This window comes from Rhipicephalus microplus, chromosome 3 (assembly GCF_043290135.1).
Source record: "Rhipicephalus microplus isolate Deutch F79 chromosome 3, USDA_Rmic, whole genome shotgun sequence".
Classification (NCBI taxonomy): Eukaryota; Metazoa; Arthropoda; class Arachnida; order Ixodida; family Ixodidae; genus Rhipicephalus; species Rhipicephalus microplus.
The window spans coordinates 53,762,395-53,778,928 of record NC_134702.1 but is presented as its reverse complement, the minus strand read 5'-3'; the positions used below and the strand labels follow the sequence as shown (position 1 = coordinate 53,778,928).

The following is a 16,534-nucleotide window of genomic DNA, read 5'->3' as shown; positions in this document are numbered from 1 at the left end:
TCTTTTTCGGCCTTAATGTGCTTATCTCTCGCTGGTTGACGTCCAGATTTTTTTTTTCTTTGTTTCTTTCTGGAAAATAGATGAGTCCATTTTTCACTGCGCCAACGCCGGTCGCTTATATTATATGGTCGAATTGTCACGCCGCGCTTGCACTGCTTCGCTACTGGCTTGAAAAGAGTTGCTGCAAAACTATGTAAGCCATTTTGGACCTTACGGCTGTAGTGTAAATTAATGCCGCACCCGATTACAACGGAAAGAGAGAAGGAGGTGGGGGGGAAGAGGAGGAGAGGAAGGAAAATCGGGGCAGTCTACCAGATGCATATCTGATTTGCTGCGTTACGTTGAGTAGAAAGGAAAAAAAAAAGGGGGTGGGGGCGGCTTTGTAAAGCATTCAAAGCCAGAAAGTGCAACCCGACAGTTGAGCTTCGGTTGGCTGCAGTCGTAAAAGCTGGCACCTCGTTCTGCGGCGTTGTTGCTTGCACCGGGGCGAAATACCTCGCGCGCTTCCATCTATCGTCGCACCAGTGCAACGCGTCACCGCGCGTTCTCGCTGCACGGGGGCGCGAGATCTGGTTTCTCCGTACTACGGGCCGCGTCGTTGTCTTCATTCGCGTACGGGAAACCCGAGTGGGATGTGTCGGCATGGCGGCGCCTGTGCCACGCCGCGTAATCGGATACGGGCGCTTCTTTTGCGAGCTCTGCTTCTCGTCTTCCGCGCCCGGCGCGGGCTGCTTTGCCGCGGCGTGGGAAAAGCGGGAGCCCATCGGCAGGTGTTGCCGCTTGTGCGTGCCTGTGGTGCGGAGGCATGCATGCATGCGCTCACGCAACAGCCCTCCGGGATGTGAAGCGTGCGTGTCGCCCCTTCTTTCCACCGGCCGTATTGTGTGCAGTGCCCCCCGCGAGACAGTCCGTTGTGTACGCCGGTCTCGCGTCGCTCGTTTGGCGACTTCTTTTGTACGCCGCCAGTCCGCTGTTCTTGGAGCGTGTATATATGGGAGAAGCGCCTCGTTAGTGTCAAGCCAGTGTAACTACATCTCTTCTGTTCATCTGTTCCGGTGTAACTACATAATGATGTCCACAAGTGAAACAATAATTTTCTGAATTTGTAGTCAACCACCCACTCTTATGAACTTTTGAATACTACAATACGGTGATTTTTTTTCTCGAATGTGTCGCCCCCTCCGCCCGCCCGACTATCGCCACTCCAAACTCCGCCCCATTCGATCAACATCCAGCTGTATTCGAACCTGCCACCTACTACCAACTGGAGAATCGCCCGCCTAGAACGTTGAGGAAATGTTTGCGAAACGGATGGAGCCTGTGGGTTGTGCCGTTCCATCTCATTCTCCATCCTTGTCACGCCGCGCGGTGACCGGCCGATCCCCCGGCGATAACGACGGCCTGGCGTCGTTCGGTCCGCGAATGGGAGAAGGCAGTAGACGATTAGGTGGTACGCAAGCAAAGATGGTTCACTTACTTTATCAATTATTGCCTTTCTTCCTCTTTGTGTTGCAGTGAGGCCGTCGGATTACTAGCGATCGATTCGAGTCTTATCGCTGACCGAACGGCGAGCTCGATGGCGGCATTCGCGCACGCGTGTTTCTCCTGTCAGCCTACGGCGCAGAGCTAGAAGTAATAATGCAGAACGAGTGTTCGATATGGGGGCCTCTATGTATGTACGTTTAATATTGTCATCGCTCGATCGAATTCGACCCAGGGATACGCGGCAGATTACACCACAAGAAAAGCAGAGGATTGCATGCGTTCGTGGTTAGACTGGAAATTGTTTTCGCGATGTGACTTTGTATGTTACAAACGCTGCAATAAGCCCAGTTTCATTATGACATCAGAAATGAAATCCCGCAGTTTTTTTTTTCTTCATTCATTTAATTATTTATTTAATCTCGCGCTTTCGCTTCGTGCGATGGATTAATAAACTATTTGTGCTGACCTTCACTTCGAGTAACTTTGAAACTGGTGCACTTGATATTCCTTGAAAGGGACGAGGAAGGTTTTAAAGAATTCGGGTTCGGGTGGTGGGGAGACACGAAAGTGCGATGTCTCGATTAACCAGCGCGAGCTCTTTCCAGTTAGCGAAGCAGGTTGTGCTGATTTGATTCATGGAAAATGTTTTATTTTACATCTTCGTAGGTCGTTGGGCCCCATGTGCGCGTTACGTGTTCGGCCTCAATGCATTTTTATTTACCTCCCGTGAAAATAGGTTTCCGGGCGCGCCATACCGTCGTCTCTCTGTATGTATCGCACAAATCCTAAACTAATAGTATACTAATACTATACTAATACTATACTAATAGAAACGAAAGCTGTGCGTGCTCGCGTGTGTGTCGCCGCGTAGCCGTTTTTCTGGCGTCATCCATCATCTTCTTCCGTGGTTAAAATCGCATGTTTCATTATTTAGGTTGTTTCTTTCTTTTTGTCCCATTTCTCTTCTGTAAATCCGTTTACGCACCGTGTCTGCGTGGGTGGGTGGGCGGAATGGGTGACAGCGCTTTCGCGCTAAACCTTCCCTGTCTGCGTCCGCACCGAAGCGAGAAAAATGAGAAGCCCTCGAGCGCAGATAATCGTGCCTAAAGGATATAAAAAGACTACCGCACGCTCTTGCTTCGGCGATTAACTTCCTGCTTCGTCGGTTTATATACCATATATATACAAACACGCATACGAGACGAAGTTCGCGATAGGCTCTCGGGGGAAGTACACTCTACATGTTGAAACCTTTCGTGGCGGCGTATCGAAGATATATACTTGCATGAAGTAGCGAGTGAGACGCCGCCTCGCGGGACATTAAGAGACGTGTCGAAATGCGTTATGACGTTTCGCGGATAACATCTCGGCGCTGCGGGAAAAGCGAATTGCGTGAGTGCTGCCAGGCGTTTGCATAATCGCTCGCTCGCCGCATTCGCCTCTGCGGCACATCTGTTCGGAGATGTCGTAAGCTTTATTTGATTGCCGGAGCAAGGCCATTTCTTTTCCACCCGTTCTTTGGGTTTGGTCGGCCAACAGACACGTTGCACGTTATTACGTTGGGCATGCTCTACTCCGTTGCAAGCCATGCTTGCAGTGTGTGCATTTGTCAGTGAGGAAAAAAAAATGATGTGAAAGAGAGACATGCGATGAGACGGGGAAACGAGATGGGCAACGTGATTTTTCTTATTTTTATTTGCGTGCAGCGATTGCGCAAGTGTGTGTGTGCTGGTCCTCTTCCTGCGGCTTTGTGATTTATCACGCAGCGCCCGAGCGAAACAGGAATTCCAGCTGTCATTGAAAAAAAAAAAAAAAAAAAAACAAGAAGGCTGCGCCGTTGTTGGCGGGGTCCGCAACGCACAGTCGAGCGAGCATGCTTCGCAGGCCAACCCTTTTGTTCTCGTATGCCAGGTGGCGCTGTGCGCGCTGACGAAAAGACGAAAATACTGCGAACGATGAAAATAAGGCGACAAGTAATAATAATAATAATAATAATAATAATAATAATAATAATAATTGATATATAATAAAAACTCTCGAACGACGCGCGCGCCTGTCTTCCAGTTGTCTTCATGCCTCGCTTGCAGGGTGCGCAACAAGTTTAAGCGCGTGGTGAGCACACCTTCGTTCGTCATCTCTGTAATCGCGTGTTTCACGTCCCCTCCTCCTCCTCCTCCTTTTTTTCCCACCAATCTTCTTTTTGAATTCACGAGATGCAGAGTACGTCGCAGTTGCTTATAATAACTCGCGTGAGTCTGTCATCCGCTGTGTTAGGACCGGCGTAGGCAATGGCCTCTGAGATGGTAGGCGCCGTGCGCCTGCCATCTCGGAGTGCATATCCAAGTGCTCTAATCCAGCACTTGGAGTGTAACGTCGTGCGGCTTGCGATACCGAAATGTGATACGCGTGGGCATTTGAGGTGGGATACTTGAATTACCCGAACGGAGCCTTCCAATGTGGCCACCGTGCTGTGTAAAACTGGGCATTTTCGTATACCTGTGGAAACGCACAGTTCTTCTCTGTTGACCCGTTCTTCTCTATTTTGTACCTCGTGTGTTTCTGGCTCGGCCTCGTAGGTGTCGTTGGCCTGCGTTCATTAGCCCGCTTGTGTGGGACGTCAGTGGCAGCCGCTAACGACGTGTCAATTAGTGTTTAGCCCACGGCAACGCCGTTAGGGCACCGCGCCTACGCTCGTTCGAAGAGGGCGGGTAGCGGCTGCTCCGCTGATTGTCGATAGTTAGAGGCCTTATAGACAAGTAAATGGCTCGCTCACCTTGCCTGTCTGCAGCTAGGAGGCAGCACCGTCATTATAGTGCGCCGTCCACGCTTTTTTTCGACGCTAGTCGCGAAAGCTGTATTGCCGCCTGGTACTGCACCGCAACGTTCCCCCTGCTTGTTCGTTGCAGCGCAGACGGTACATAGAGACATATACTATATAAAGAGTGGCCACTCGAGCCTTTTCGCGGCCCAGCGAGCAAGGGTCTGACCAACAGCTAGATGGCGTACCCATGCTAGACTTTACTCATTTCTTAAAACATGTAATAGCCTCCTCAGGAGGACATAGAATACCCAAGTTTAAGCGTCAATTTTTCTGAAATAATATTTATTAATTTGTGCTATTTTTCATATCCGCTCTACATCATGTCCCGCTGAGGACATTTAATGCTTTACAACAGACAACAGTAAATTATAACTAGAATGTGTTGTCTTTCTGCATTCGTTTTGCACAAGGAGGCACATTCATGTTATTCGATGCACTGTACACGTATTCCCCTGAGGAAGAATGGGTGTGTAGCTTAGTGGTAAAGACACTCGCTTTCGGTGCATGGGTGTACGGGTTTAAATCCCGACTTCGGAAAGAAAAAAATATCTTATTTGTGCTGAAGACGTTGGCGGGTCTGACGAACCGCTCGTGGCGCTGAAAGCAGCGCTGCATCTGGGCCGCAGGGCCCTACGGGATATTCCGCTCTTTATGTAAGTATGTTTCTCTATGGTTGGTATACTGAGTCTTCGTCCACGTCGTGGAAGTCGCAGTGGTGACACGCAACCACGTAGTCGTAAAAGTTACTTTTAAAAGCCTTTTCGTATAAGCGTATCTTACTATATACGCACGACTTCGACATACCTTCAGAGGTGTTTTTCCTTTTCTTTATTTGGGGGGGGGGGGGGGGGCGGACATTGAGAAGCACTTATACTAAAATGCAGGCAACGTGACTCGATCGTCTAGCCGTCGAGTGGGTTCGTCGTACCTACTTGGCACCTCTTTGCACGGCAGTGTTCGACGTAGCAGTGCATGGGTCAGCTCCCACAATCTCGACATTCGTATGCGCTTCTCCGTGCCACCGGTTTCTCTCTGCTTGCGGCAGAGAGAGAGAGAAACACTGGCCTCTTGCGGAGAAACGTGCCAGTCTAGCTCCTTTGCGTGCCGTAGAGCCGCCAGCGATCGCTCTCTGTACACCAGGCCGGTGTGTACAGGATAAGCGACGGGGTCCTTCCGACTCGCGCAGCTGCGTCAAGGTCTTCCGCGGCGCGTGCGCAGCATGACAGAACCCGTCCGACAAAGCGCTGCGAGCGGTTATGTATCGCTTGTTTTGCTTTTCTTAGTTACCTCACGCCATTTTCTGTTCCTGTACCATTCTGCTTTGCTGCCTGCTCCTCTGCACACTCTTGTCGTAGCCCCGTCTTCCTTCTCCTCCTCGCACCGGTGGGATGCAACGTCGGCAGAGCGGCTTGTCGGAGAAAGGGCTTTGCTTATCTCCGGCGCGGCCCCGCGGCGTTGAGTTATGATTGCGCGCCGAATCCGGCATGTAGCTCACGCGGTTTCGTTCGCGGACATTCATTTTGGCGCCTCGTCTGGCTTCACTACTACGCGTGTTCGCAGCCCCCCGCTCCTCTCTCTCTCTCCACTCCATTCGTTCGCGACGCGGGAAGTGCGACCTTATCTATCTCCTCAACGTGCGTGTCACACGCACGCACGACGTATAGCTGGATCTTCTCACGAACTTCGTTCGCTAAGGTCCATCGACCTGCTTAGCCGTGTCTGAGCGTGCGTGAGTGCGTGTCATTCGCTGAAACGTCCGCTGCTTCCTCGGCTACTTGCGGTGGCTGTCGGCGGCACCGATGCCGCTCGCACTTATCCACCCCCGTTGCGCGCGACGGTGATATCTCGCCGCAGCCCACCCGCCGGACGGCACGGCGTCCTTCTCGTGGAGTCTGCGCACTCTCGCGCTTCTTCGCTGCGCCGCCTATTGAATGCGTTGCGCGGCGCACCGTTTTCATTGCGAGGCCCGCGGTATATAGCAATTGAGATGCGAAGCGGGCCATTCGAGATCCTTCATTTCTTGCTTTATTTCTTGCTGCCTGCCTATCGGTCTATATACGCGCCACTCCCCTTCCCCACATGTGGCCGACTTACCCCTACGTAGGCGGTAATAACAAAATGAACGCGCGTTCCAGCGCTGTGTTGCAATTGATAGAGCCAGGCCGACACGAACGAGGGTTACGACGAATCCGGGCAATATATCGTAAAAAAAGGGCGACGCGGTACCTGATACGAACCTGCGCTGTTTGCTCTGGGATTCCGCGCGCTCTTTATCGGACCCCCGTTCTTCCTCCTCGTCGCCTGTACAGCTCCGCCGGCCGTTTCGAGTTGCTCTCTGGCTCGCTTTCTAAAGCGCACGCTCACGCACTCAGCTGTGAAGTGCTCGTATCGGCGTGAGCGATGCAGCTTTCTTTTATTCCGTCTCTTGATGTATTCTTTCCTCGCTCTATTAGAGCTATCGAGTGCCGCGGAATGGAGGTAAAACCGTGCCAACTTGGCTGCGTAAACCCGTTGATTGAGCACACGTATCGCGAAAACGGCGCGTAATTTCTGTTGTATTGGCGCTCTTTGACTTCTACTTCCTTTCTACTTCCTTTGGGCCAGTAGAGTTCAGTAGTTGGCGCAACGCTTGTCACACTGGGCGTTTTTAATGTGATTAATAAGGTCGAATGACGTTATTCGACTGCTACACTGGGATAGACCATGCCTTGGTAGGATCGAATGACCTTCTAGGAAGTTGTCCGGCGTCACAGTGGAAGCGAGTGTGCATCATGGTGCCCTGTTTTCGTCATTGTGTTTGTCTAGCGATATAATCCTGTCTGAAAGTGTGGTAACTTTTTCGAACCCATCGGCAACAGCAAATGGGTGTCCAGTTAACTATATATACTCGACGACAGATCGCTGTCTCGCGTTGTCGCCATTTTGCCGACAACGCGAGTATTTCGGCGTTTTGCGTTCACTCGAGCGTTGCCGTTTGATGCGCCTCAATAAAATGCTGATCAGCCGCGCAAACATTGTAAATTTGCCAACGTATTGTTTTGAAATCAAGACGATCGTGCACGCATTTTCTCCACATAAGCACCTTTTCATGAAACCGACCTACTAAGCAAACACAATGCAGCCATTGCGCGCGAGCAAGGCACGCAATTTTAAATAAACGCACATCTCGCTGCGTTGTACACGCAAACCCATTCTTTTCTCGTCACGTTTACCTATACAATCTTTGAACTCGATTCCTCTCAACATCAGGAAAACCACGGTTCCTCGTAGGAACCGTTACATCATTATTTTTCTCCTGACCAAAATCGATTACTCGCCTCGCTTGCGCAAATCGACATGACGGCGTATCGAGGAGATAAACGCTGTGTCTATACAACGGAGGCTAACACTCAAAACTTGTCGAGAGTGCAGTCGTTTGTGTGAGAGAGAGAGAGGAGGGAGGGGGTGGCGTGCATGCGCGTGAGGTAAGCTCCGATGCGTTTACGAAGGGTGCACGGCTAAAGCGTTGTTCTGGGCACTCATTGTGCCGACAGGGAACGACGATGTGTGCATAAACGATGCCGCAAGCGCGGCACGCGAACAAATAATGGGTCGATCGTACATTAGTTCGAATTGCAGTGCCACGCGCTGGCCATGTGAGAGGTGGTATTGCTGTAGCCGTTACAAAACTATACTCGATACGACAAAGCGGCGCCTTTGTCGTTAGCCCCCACCATTTTTTTGTATCGTTGTATAGGACTGATCCACGTCCCAGTGTCTGGCCTTGCAAAAGAAAAAAAAAGAGGGGGGGGGGGAGGTAAGTTGTTGCGTTGCGCACTTGCAGATGTGTTTCTTGCGTGTCTTCGGTGAATCATATACTCGACGACGTTTGCGTGCGCTCCATCTTCATTCCGCCTCCTTTGCGGCGCGCAATAATTTTCGATTTGCTTCTGCGTTGTGCAGTTGCGTTAGTCTTTTATTCTTTTTTTTTTGTCCTCCGCGCAAAGCTTTTTCGCTGTTTTGGCAAGTAATGACCTGGGGCACATGCTTGGCCGCTTCTGGACACGTCGAAAACGGGGACTGCCGGGGCAGATGGGTAAGGAGGAAAAGAGCTCGTGTATCAACGTGGGGGCCTCTTATGCCATTAAAATAATCGTTGCGTGCGCGGCTGCAGTTAAGTGCGGGAAAGAAGGCACTGCATGGCAGCCGGCCAAAAGAAGACGTAAATTACGGGCGGGTACAGATGGAGAAAAAAAGGTGGAAAAGAAGGGGGGGGGGGGGAGAAATTGCGCGTGTAACGAGCGATTTGATCTCGGTTGTCGTCGGTATGTAAATGATCTCGCGGGCGCCTGTCTGGCCTCGTTCTCCGCTCGGTAATTTTTCCTTTCCCTTCTTCATCTCTGCCTCGTCCCTCCTCAAGCTGCTCAGATAGGCGCGTTGTACCGTTTTATCGTTTGTATTATTGTTTTTCCCCCGATCGATACGAGCGTGTGCCGCTTTGGCGTGCCAGGAAAATTATCATTCGACGCCGCTGGCGAATCGTTAATTCCCTCTCTCGTGGCTTGTTTTCTCCGCCCTATAGCACTGGAGCTGCTGGAAATCTCCGCCGCGATAAAACAGCGACTTTCTTCTTTTTCTTTATTGTTATTTTTCGTGCGCCAATTTCGGTAGAAATGCGCGTTTGAACGAATGATAAGCGGGCAGAAGAAAAATAAGTGCTTTCTGATTTCCATAATTGATCGCCTCCCACCGTCGATATTGCTCGCTCTTATTTGCCGACGCATATATAAGGGTGAGCACATGTGTGGGCATACTTCTGCTGTCCGCGTGTTCGTTCGTCCCGCCGCGGTGGTCTAGGTACTCGGCTGCTGACCCGCAGGTCGCGGGATCTAATCCCGGCTGCGGCGGCTGCATTTCCGGTGGAGGCGGTAATGTTGTAGGCCCGTGTGCTCAGATTTGGGTGCACGTTAAAGAACCCCAGAAGGTCGAAATTTCCCGAGCCCTCCACTACGGCGACTCTCGTAATCATTTGGTGGTTTTGGGACGTTAAACCCTACACATCAATCAAATCGCGTGTTCGTTCGGGAGGTTTAGTTCGAGCATGTTATTGCTGTAGTTCGCAGATCGTATCGGTGTATCCAATGCTCACTACAAAAAAGTCAACAGGAACGTCCTGGCTTGCGCCACAATGTTGGTGATGGATCGCTCCGCTTTTTGTGATCGTAAACCGCTCGACATCTTGACGGCACCACGTGCCTTGGTGATCGATGCGACCACTTTTGATCTGATCTCTCTCTGAACTCTCAACGATGATAAAGGACATTGCGTCCTCGCAGGCGTCGCTGTTTCGCGATTCGTAGACGAGATACCGCGCACGCACTTGCACGCCACAGCTGCAATCCTTGACACTTTGTGCGCGGCTGCCTATCCGTAAACCTGCAAACACAGTGACGTGTTCTACGCTGCAGGAAGGGGGAGCAGTGCTGTCTCGTTTCATTGAACGCCTCTCAGTTAATCGTGCCTCGTTGGCAGCAGCGCTGCGATTCCGAATGATATGGTTCCTAGGTTGTATATACGACGTTGATGCAGCTGCTTAAATGTTCTCTTCGCAATAAATGTCAGCGATATATCGATTTTATATGGTTTTGTGTGAGAGAGAGACGAGCCGAAACGGCCCTTAGCGAGTGGTCATCAATCAGTCGTCTCCTGTGCGTCGCTTGTTCCATCGAAAGCTCGTGGTGAACTTAAGCCATGTAGAAGGTTCATTCGTGCTGCGTTTACAGAGGCTCCCGGGCCTCGCTGCGCAGGTGAACTACTTTTCTGACCGTGTGTGTGTGTGTAAGTCGTTTTTATCGAACGCGATATCGGTCTTCCGTATCACTGACCCACCTGTGCGCTATAGTACTCTTCGACCTTGTCTGTATTTCTTTCTTTCGTTTCAGCTTGTTGCTGTATGATACTGTTCTCTTGTTATTTTTAACCGTAAAATATTTGTTAGGACTACGCATGCTCTATGAGCTTTCTTTTATTACTATTTTCCTTTCGAAATATGTCACGAAGACGACTTGCTGCACTGTCATTTTGTGACGATGGAGTATACAAGGAACGTGATATACGTTCCTGGCGACACGGGCGCACAGCTGCAAAGCTGCATGCGGTGCAATATATGTGTATCGATCTTACAGGCATCATAATAAGTGTGATGTCATGTGCGCCACACAGTTTATTTTTCTTTTTTTTTTTTTGTAGGCCACATTTTAAAGGTTCGCATGCTCTGGTTTGCGCCGTTCCATCGCACCCCCCCCCCTTTTTTTTTGTATGCAAAATTTTCGCTTGAATATTTTCACTCTAGATCCTTTGCGTAATAATCCATCAACTCCGCTTACGTTGTATATGGAGTCTCCAAAATGTTTCGTTGGTTTTTGTTCTTGTTTTAACATATTCCCACCATTCAACATGTGGCGCAGGTGGATAGCCAGCTAATAAGGCTGCATTCATGTCTTCGCTTCTTGTTATTGTTCTTATCATTGCGTTACTTTTTATCCTCTCCTCTCTTTTAATTCTACACTGCAGCTGCGATTGAGATAGGGCAACGCCAGCTGGTACCGTACTTTCTGACGGGATAGGCACACTCGTTCGCCGCATTGAATTACGAATCCTGGCGCCGCTGTTGCAGAGACAATGGTGGGGTGACACTTGGCTCGCCGATTACGGAGCTGGTGCGATGCCGATTCTGGCAGCGTTTGTTAATCGTCCTCGGTGTTGATGCGACACGCTCTTCACCCTTCTCCTTACGAGTTGTGGCGGCAGCTGTGAACCGATCTCAGAGTCTCTGGAATCTGCAGCGACATTCGTTCGTAATCGTTTTCCCCGACATTCAGTACCTTTCGTTCATTAATCGTTATCGTGTCGACGACGCGGGGGGTATACGAGTCGCGAGTGAGTACGACTTTTTCCTCGTTCGCCGCGCGCATGCGCACATAATTGGTCGCGAGAAATGGAAATCTCGTTAATTGCCCCTATGTCGCTCCAGTTGGTGCGGACGACGAGACAGTGCTCCAATTGCGGGCTAAATTGCGCGTACGTTATTTGGGTCGATGAGCGACTTTGCCTCGGAGACTGCGCGTAGTTGCGTGAACGGAGTATATCGCCCTGTCGTGTCGGTCTGCACGTGTGCCGTCTGTTCTTTTTGGGCGTTGGTCTTTCCTCGAACTGGGTTTCGATCGATCGCTTCTCGCGGGAATTCACGTGTTCAGGGAGTGTCTCTGCTGCCTGCGCGTAATAACGCAAAATAGGCTGGCCGTAATTGGATAAGTATACTTGGTTGCAGCAGCGATGATTATGCACCTTGTCGTCGAGCTAGCGCGTGATGCATTGCTCGCGCTTTATGGTCGACCCTCGTGGATGTTTGCGATAGCCACGCTTCGAATGTTGTGCGCTGCAAGTTGTTGGGAATGATTTATCGTTTCGTCGGGTTTCGCCGTGGGTGCACTTTGCGGTCATTATAAGCAAAGCAGGTATATAGAAGGACGTGGCTGATTGGAAATCCTTGTGGGAGAGGCCTTCGTATGCCGCAGCATGCAGTGTATACGTGCATTCGAGGTAATAGGGGTGCGATGGACAGATTGTTGCCGCTCTCGCGCGGCGCATGCGGCGGCCTCTTGGTGATAATGCTTGAAACTAACGCGTTCGAAAGAGCGTGATGGCGGCTATCTATGAAAGATGAATTTCCCCTTGCGTAAACGTGAAGTCGGTGAACGCGCTATATCTGCATATGGAACGAAGATGAATGGGATATTCTAAAAGAACGTAGATGAAAGCGGGCGAACAAATGGAGCATATAGATGCATCCGAGTGAAAGTAATAGTGGCGTTTAAAGCTTGAAACGTGGTTAAAGCTTGTGCTGTTGTTGTAACTTGAAACGAACTGTACACGCTTAACAAACGTATACAATAGTGACTGGTGTGCTCCTGCGAAGTGCTCTTGTGTTTTGTGTGCGAGTGTGTGCCCGTCCGATTCTTGTGATGCCGCCTTTCTTTCGTTTGAACATCGTCCTAGGTAAGTCAAAGATCGAATACGGTGTGTACCGCTACCAAATTCCCCGTTTTTTTTTTTTTTTTTTTTTGTGAGCACGGCAACGTGTGCGCATGTACGTCAGCTCTTGGGGTGTTGTAATGTAAAGGTAACGGGAGCTTTGCTGACATCGAGCACTGGAAATCATCTTCGCCTGGTTATCTTAGGTTTTAGAATGTTTTGGCCTTCCATACTAGAAACCTCCAGTTCTGGCTTCGTAGAAGCACGTGACAGACAGGTATTTTTGGCGAACGCTTGTCAAGTTCCGCGCGTGTACATGCATGTGGCTTACGAGTGTTCGCGCAACGTTCTAACGAACAAAACAAGATTGCGTAATTTTACAAGTTTTCAAGATTGTAGTCTCGCATTGAATTTCTACGGCTCTGTCTTGTTGCGCTGCTCAAACTTCCTTCGCTTTACTATAACCGCCCAAGCGAGACCTAGATCGATTACCATTAGGCAAAATGGGGGCGCACTGTTTATTATTATTATTATTATTATTATTATTATTATTTCAATGTGGTGCGGGATGCAGTCGTTTTCCGCATTCTGAACTATATAGCGGGCCGCCATAGTTGCAAGGTAAAAGCTGCTGTACATGCGGCCTATATCTTCACCGAGCATTCGAAGTTAGAGCGACCTTGAGCCAGTTTACTGCGTGTGTTTCCCGGGCGCTCGCGAATGATTCATCATGTCGCGTACATCCCGAAGACCGTGCGTGCTCTAGCAACACGTGTACTGAATTGATAGCTACCGGAAAGTTGTCGCGGAGAGGTGTAATAATGCCGACGGTGAAGATGTATGTGATTCCCAGCTTGTGCGCGATGAATGGTAGTTTGGTGTCGGACACGGAGCACGACATTTACGGTTTGCTCGCAGCGTGTCGCGGAGGGTCGTTGCAGTCGATGTTGACATTTAGTACAATAAATAAATAAATAAATATCATGTTCTGTTATAGCGAAACACGGTTAGTAGCAGTCAGCAGAACGATCTACATACACAAAAGATCCTCTGTCTGATCGATTAACGTTACGAGCGGACCTGGTATTTAACATATGCCCCTATAGATGAGAGTAACATCAATTAGAAGAGGTCATTGATGACGCGTAAGCTACCGTCGCCCATGGATTTTGTGAGAGGGTACGTGTCTCGACATTATTAGAATGCGCTCTTCGATAGAGTTCGTTGGCCAAATATTGAAGCGCTTTCTTTGTTCTGATGTAGCCTGTGCGTGGAATTGTCTTCATGTGCCTTCCACGATCGAGTCATTTAGTGGGTTGTGCTGTAAATGTGTATATGCATAGTGAATGAGTTTCTGGCTGTGTGCAAATGGGGGGGGGGGTACAATATTGAGTGAGCGTGTCGTATACTGGCTATATAGTTTGTGTGTTCACGTGCGTCTAACAGGTGTTTCGTTCTTTGCAGGCGTCCGACGCAGGATCTGATCTCTTCTCTGGACCAGCTCACCATCCAAGTAAGTGTTGTTTTTCGTACGACCTCGTTTTCTTGCCAAAGGCTTCGCCAGAAATTTATGCCGTTTGTTGGCTCAACGATCCTTTATATGTATGTTCGTATATACACGTAAAAATTGAAAATTTTCAGGGGAGGTTCGAACACCCGCCCCCCTCCTTGCCGCACGTACTTCTTCTATATATGTGTTCATTATGGGTAACGCTGTCCTCCCCCACCCTTTCTTTATTTTCTTGGCACGTGCATTCAACTTATTGCTCGCGTGGGTGACCACGCGACCGTAGTTTGTCCTAGTCATCGTGACTTCCTTTGAAGGCAGCAAATGGGCTCGTTTCCCCCGCTGCAAGCGCCGCGTAGATCATCTTTAACAGTTGCAGTCAACCGGCTTGTCATTATAGCTATAGGCGGCTCACGTCGCGTCTGTCGAAAGGGGCCAGATTGTAGTTTGCAGCCTTTTATACGCCCACCCGCGATCTGGAAGAACGAGAGTTGAGAAGCGAGAAGAGCAGGCTCACCTCCTTTCGACGATCGAGGGATGGGAGTGTGCACGTGACGTCATCCGCTTGAGGCGTGAGCGGCGTTTGCCTCTACCGCCATGTCAGTGGTCTAAGCGCGCCCTTTTTGAAGCGGCGAGCGGCAGTGAGAGAGGTTGTGTGCGTGCCGCTACGTACGGTACCAACGTGTTGAAATTCGACTGAGTGCTTACGCGCGTGACTTCCGAAGTCCGGCGAAACTTCGCTACGAACATAAGGTTCACATTTGCGGCGGATAGCGACCCGTTCGACTTCAGCAGCGATGAAGCTGTGTGGGATGTGAAGTGTATTCCCGAGCATCAAGCTCACGGACATTAAGGACCACCTTGTTGGCGGCACAAGCTTTGCAACAAGGGACGAGCTTAAAGCCTGTAAATTGATGGACGCCCACAACTATGTCACTAGCGGATGGGTCCAACAGCATCGAGTTAGAGACCTCGGAGACGGCCGCCGCGTCGTCGTTGGAAACGTGACTGCTTTTCCTTGCTCAGTGCCCGGACGAATAATTCTTTTTTTTTTTTCACTGCGGTGGTGTCGCTTCACGAAGTCTTTGTGTGGAAGGGCTTCACCATTTGCAAGAGCATGTGAGGTGATACAATTGTCATAGTTTGTTCACTGTTGAGCCCAAGCCGCTTGCGATCAAAAACGCTCTTTGCTGCAGGGTCCAACGACGTGCGTCGGGCAGTTGCGCACCCAGAGATCACATACGGTCTCGATTGTTAATGTTTTAATGATTGACGTTAATGTGATATCACCTTTTATGTTCTCAGCTCGTCAAAGCACGGATAAACGAAAACGCACTGCGTCACTGACTGTTTACTAACACACCGAAATCAGTAACACGCCACACCTACCTGAATGATACCGGTGATAAGCAGCGATCGCGGTCGTAGTTCGCGCGCTCGTCTCTTGCTGCGTAAACAAAGCTTCATAGCGCACGTCGCGAAAACCTAAGTTTTTCACCACAAAATCGAGCCTCTATGATGTTGCATAGGTTCTGAACACTTACCGGAAGTGAAATGCAATGTTTAACGCACACGCGGCATAGTGTGTGGCTGAACCATTCAAACCTTTTCGATTGGTTTACAATTATTTTAGGCATGAAAAAAAAAAAGCCGACATCAGACGCATTGTTATGACCAGCCTTCTTACTCGAGTGATTGAAGCAACCAAATAAGGCACAGTTCACCATCATGAGCACAGGAATCTTGCACAGGCGCGCAGCCGTGAGTGTACCACGTACTAGTGAACGTTCTGCGACTGCTTGCCCGCGGCGGCAGGGAAGGAGACCACAGAGATGGATGCGCTGCCTCTTCGACGCTGGCGCCATCTCGTGGGCCACGCCCCTGTGCAACCCTCCTATATAAGGAACGGCGTTCAATTACGACGCGTAGTGTTTGCCTTACGGCTTTTAACTTTGCAGTAGCGCAAAATATACCGGGAAGCCCTTGAAGGAGAGCGCACGCCTCTTTATCCCTCCATCTCGGGGATTGCATGCAAGCAGGGTGAAAGCTACGACTGCAGTTTGGGAAGCCGGGCCATTACGGGGGGCTCGATCGCCCAGATCTTCTGTACGGCCTGTATACCCGCACTGACACGCCCCAGTCAGTTTGTACAGGCGTACATATACGGCTGGGGGTTTAGCGGCAGCTGACAAGTAGTCGCAGCGTCTCGAGGAAACGTCCACACCACCCATGTGTGAGGGCTTCATTTAGCCGCTTAAATAGACCGGGACGCCCCGTCTTTCTCTGTCTAGGAGGATGATAGGCTGAGGAGAAAGGAAAAGGCGCTATTTCTCTGCTCGCACAATGTCTCCTTTGATTGCTTCCTTTATTTTGTTATTATTGTTGCTTTGCTGTCTCCCTCCGATCGTATTCTCCGTCGAGGGTGGGCGCACTGTATAGTCCGCGATGCAGTCAGTTGTGCGCGAATGTTTTTGCGTCTCGGACCGCTCGGATGATGCGCCTCGTTTTACGAGCTCGTAAAAGGAAAGGAGGACGCCAAAGGAGAGGGTGTTTTTCTGCTTCTCACTTTTTTTTTCTATCGCCGCATTATTCGCCGTCCAATTTCGTTCGGCAGCGCACGTTTAGCGAAGACGTCCGGGCCTCGTGAAGGTCTTGCGCGCCATAAAATTGACCCGTTGTGGCGGTCTTTCACATTTTACTCTCTCTCT

At 50.1% G+C, this 16,534-nt stretch overlaps 1 protein-coding gene across 1 annotated transcript in view; it reads left to right on the top strand.

Moving 5' to 3' along the window:
* The first annotated feature begins 642 nt into the window (after positions 1-642).
* The window catches only part of LOC119174389 (uncharacterized), a 47,771-nt gene continuing 31,879 nt past the window's right edge, over positions 643-16,534 (top strand). Inside the window, exons 1-2 of the mRNA XM_075887848.1 lie at positions 643-795; positions 13,784-13,832. Of these exons, the coding sequence (XP_075743963.1) occupies positions 643-795; positions 13,784-13,832 (202 nt within the window). The remainder of the gene's footprint in view (positions 796-13,783; positions 13,833-16,534) is intronic.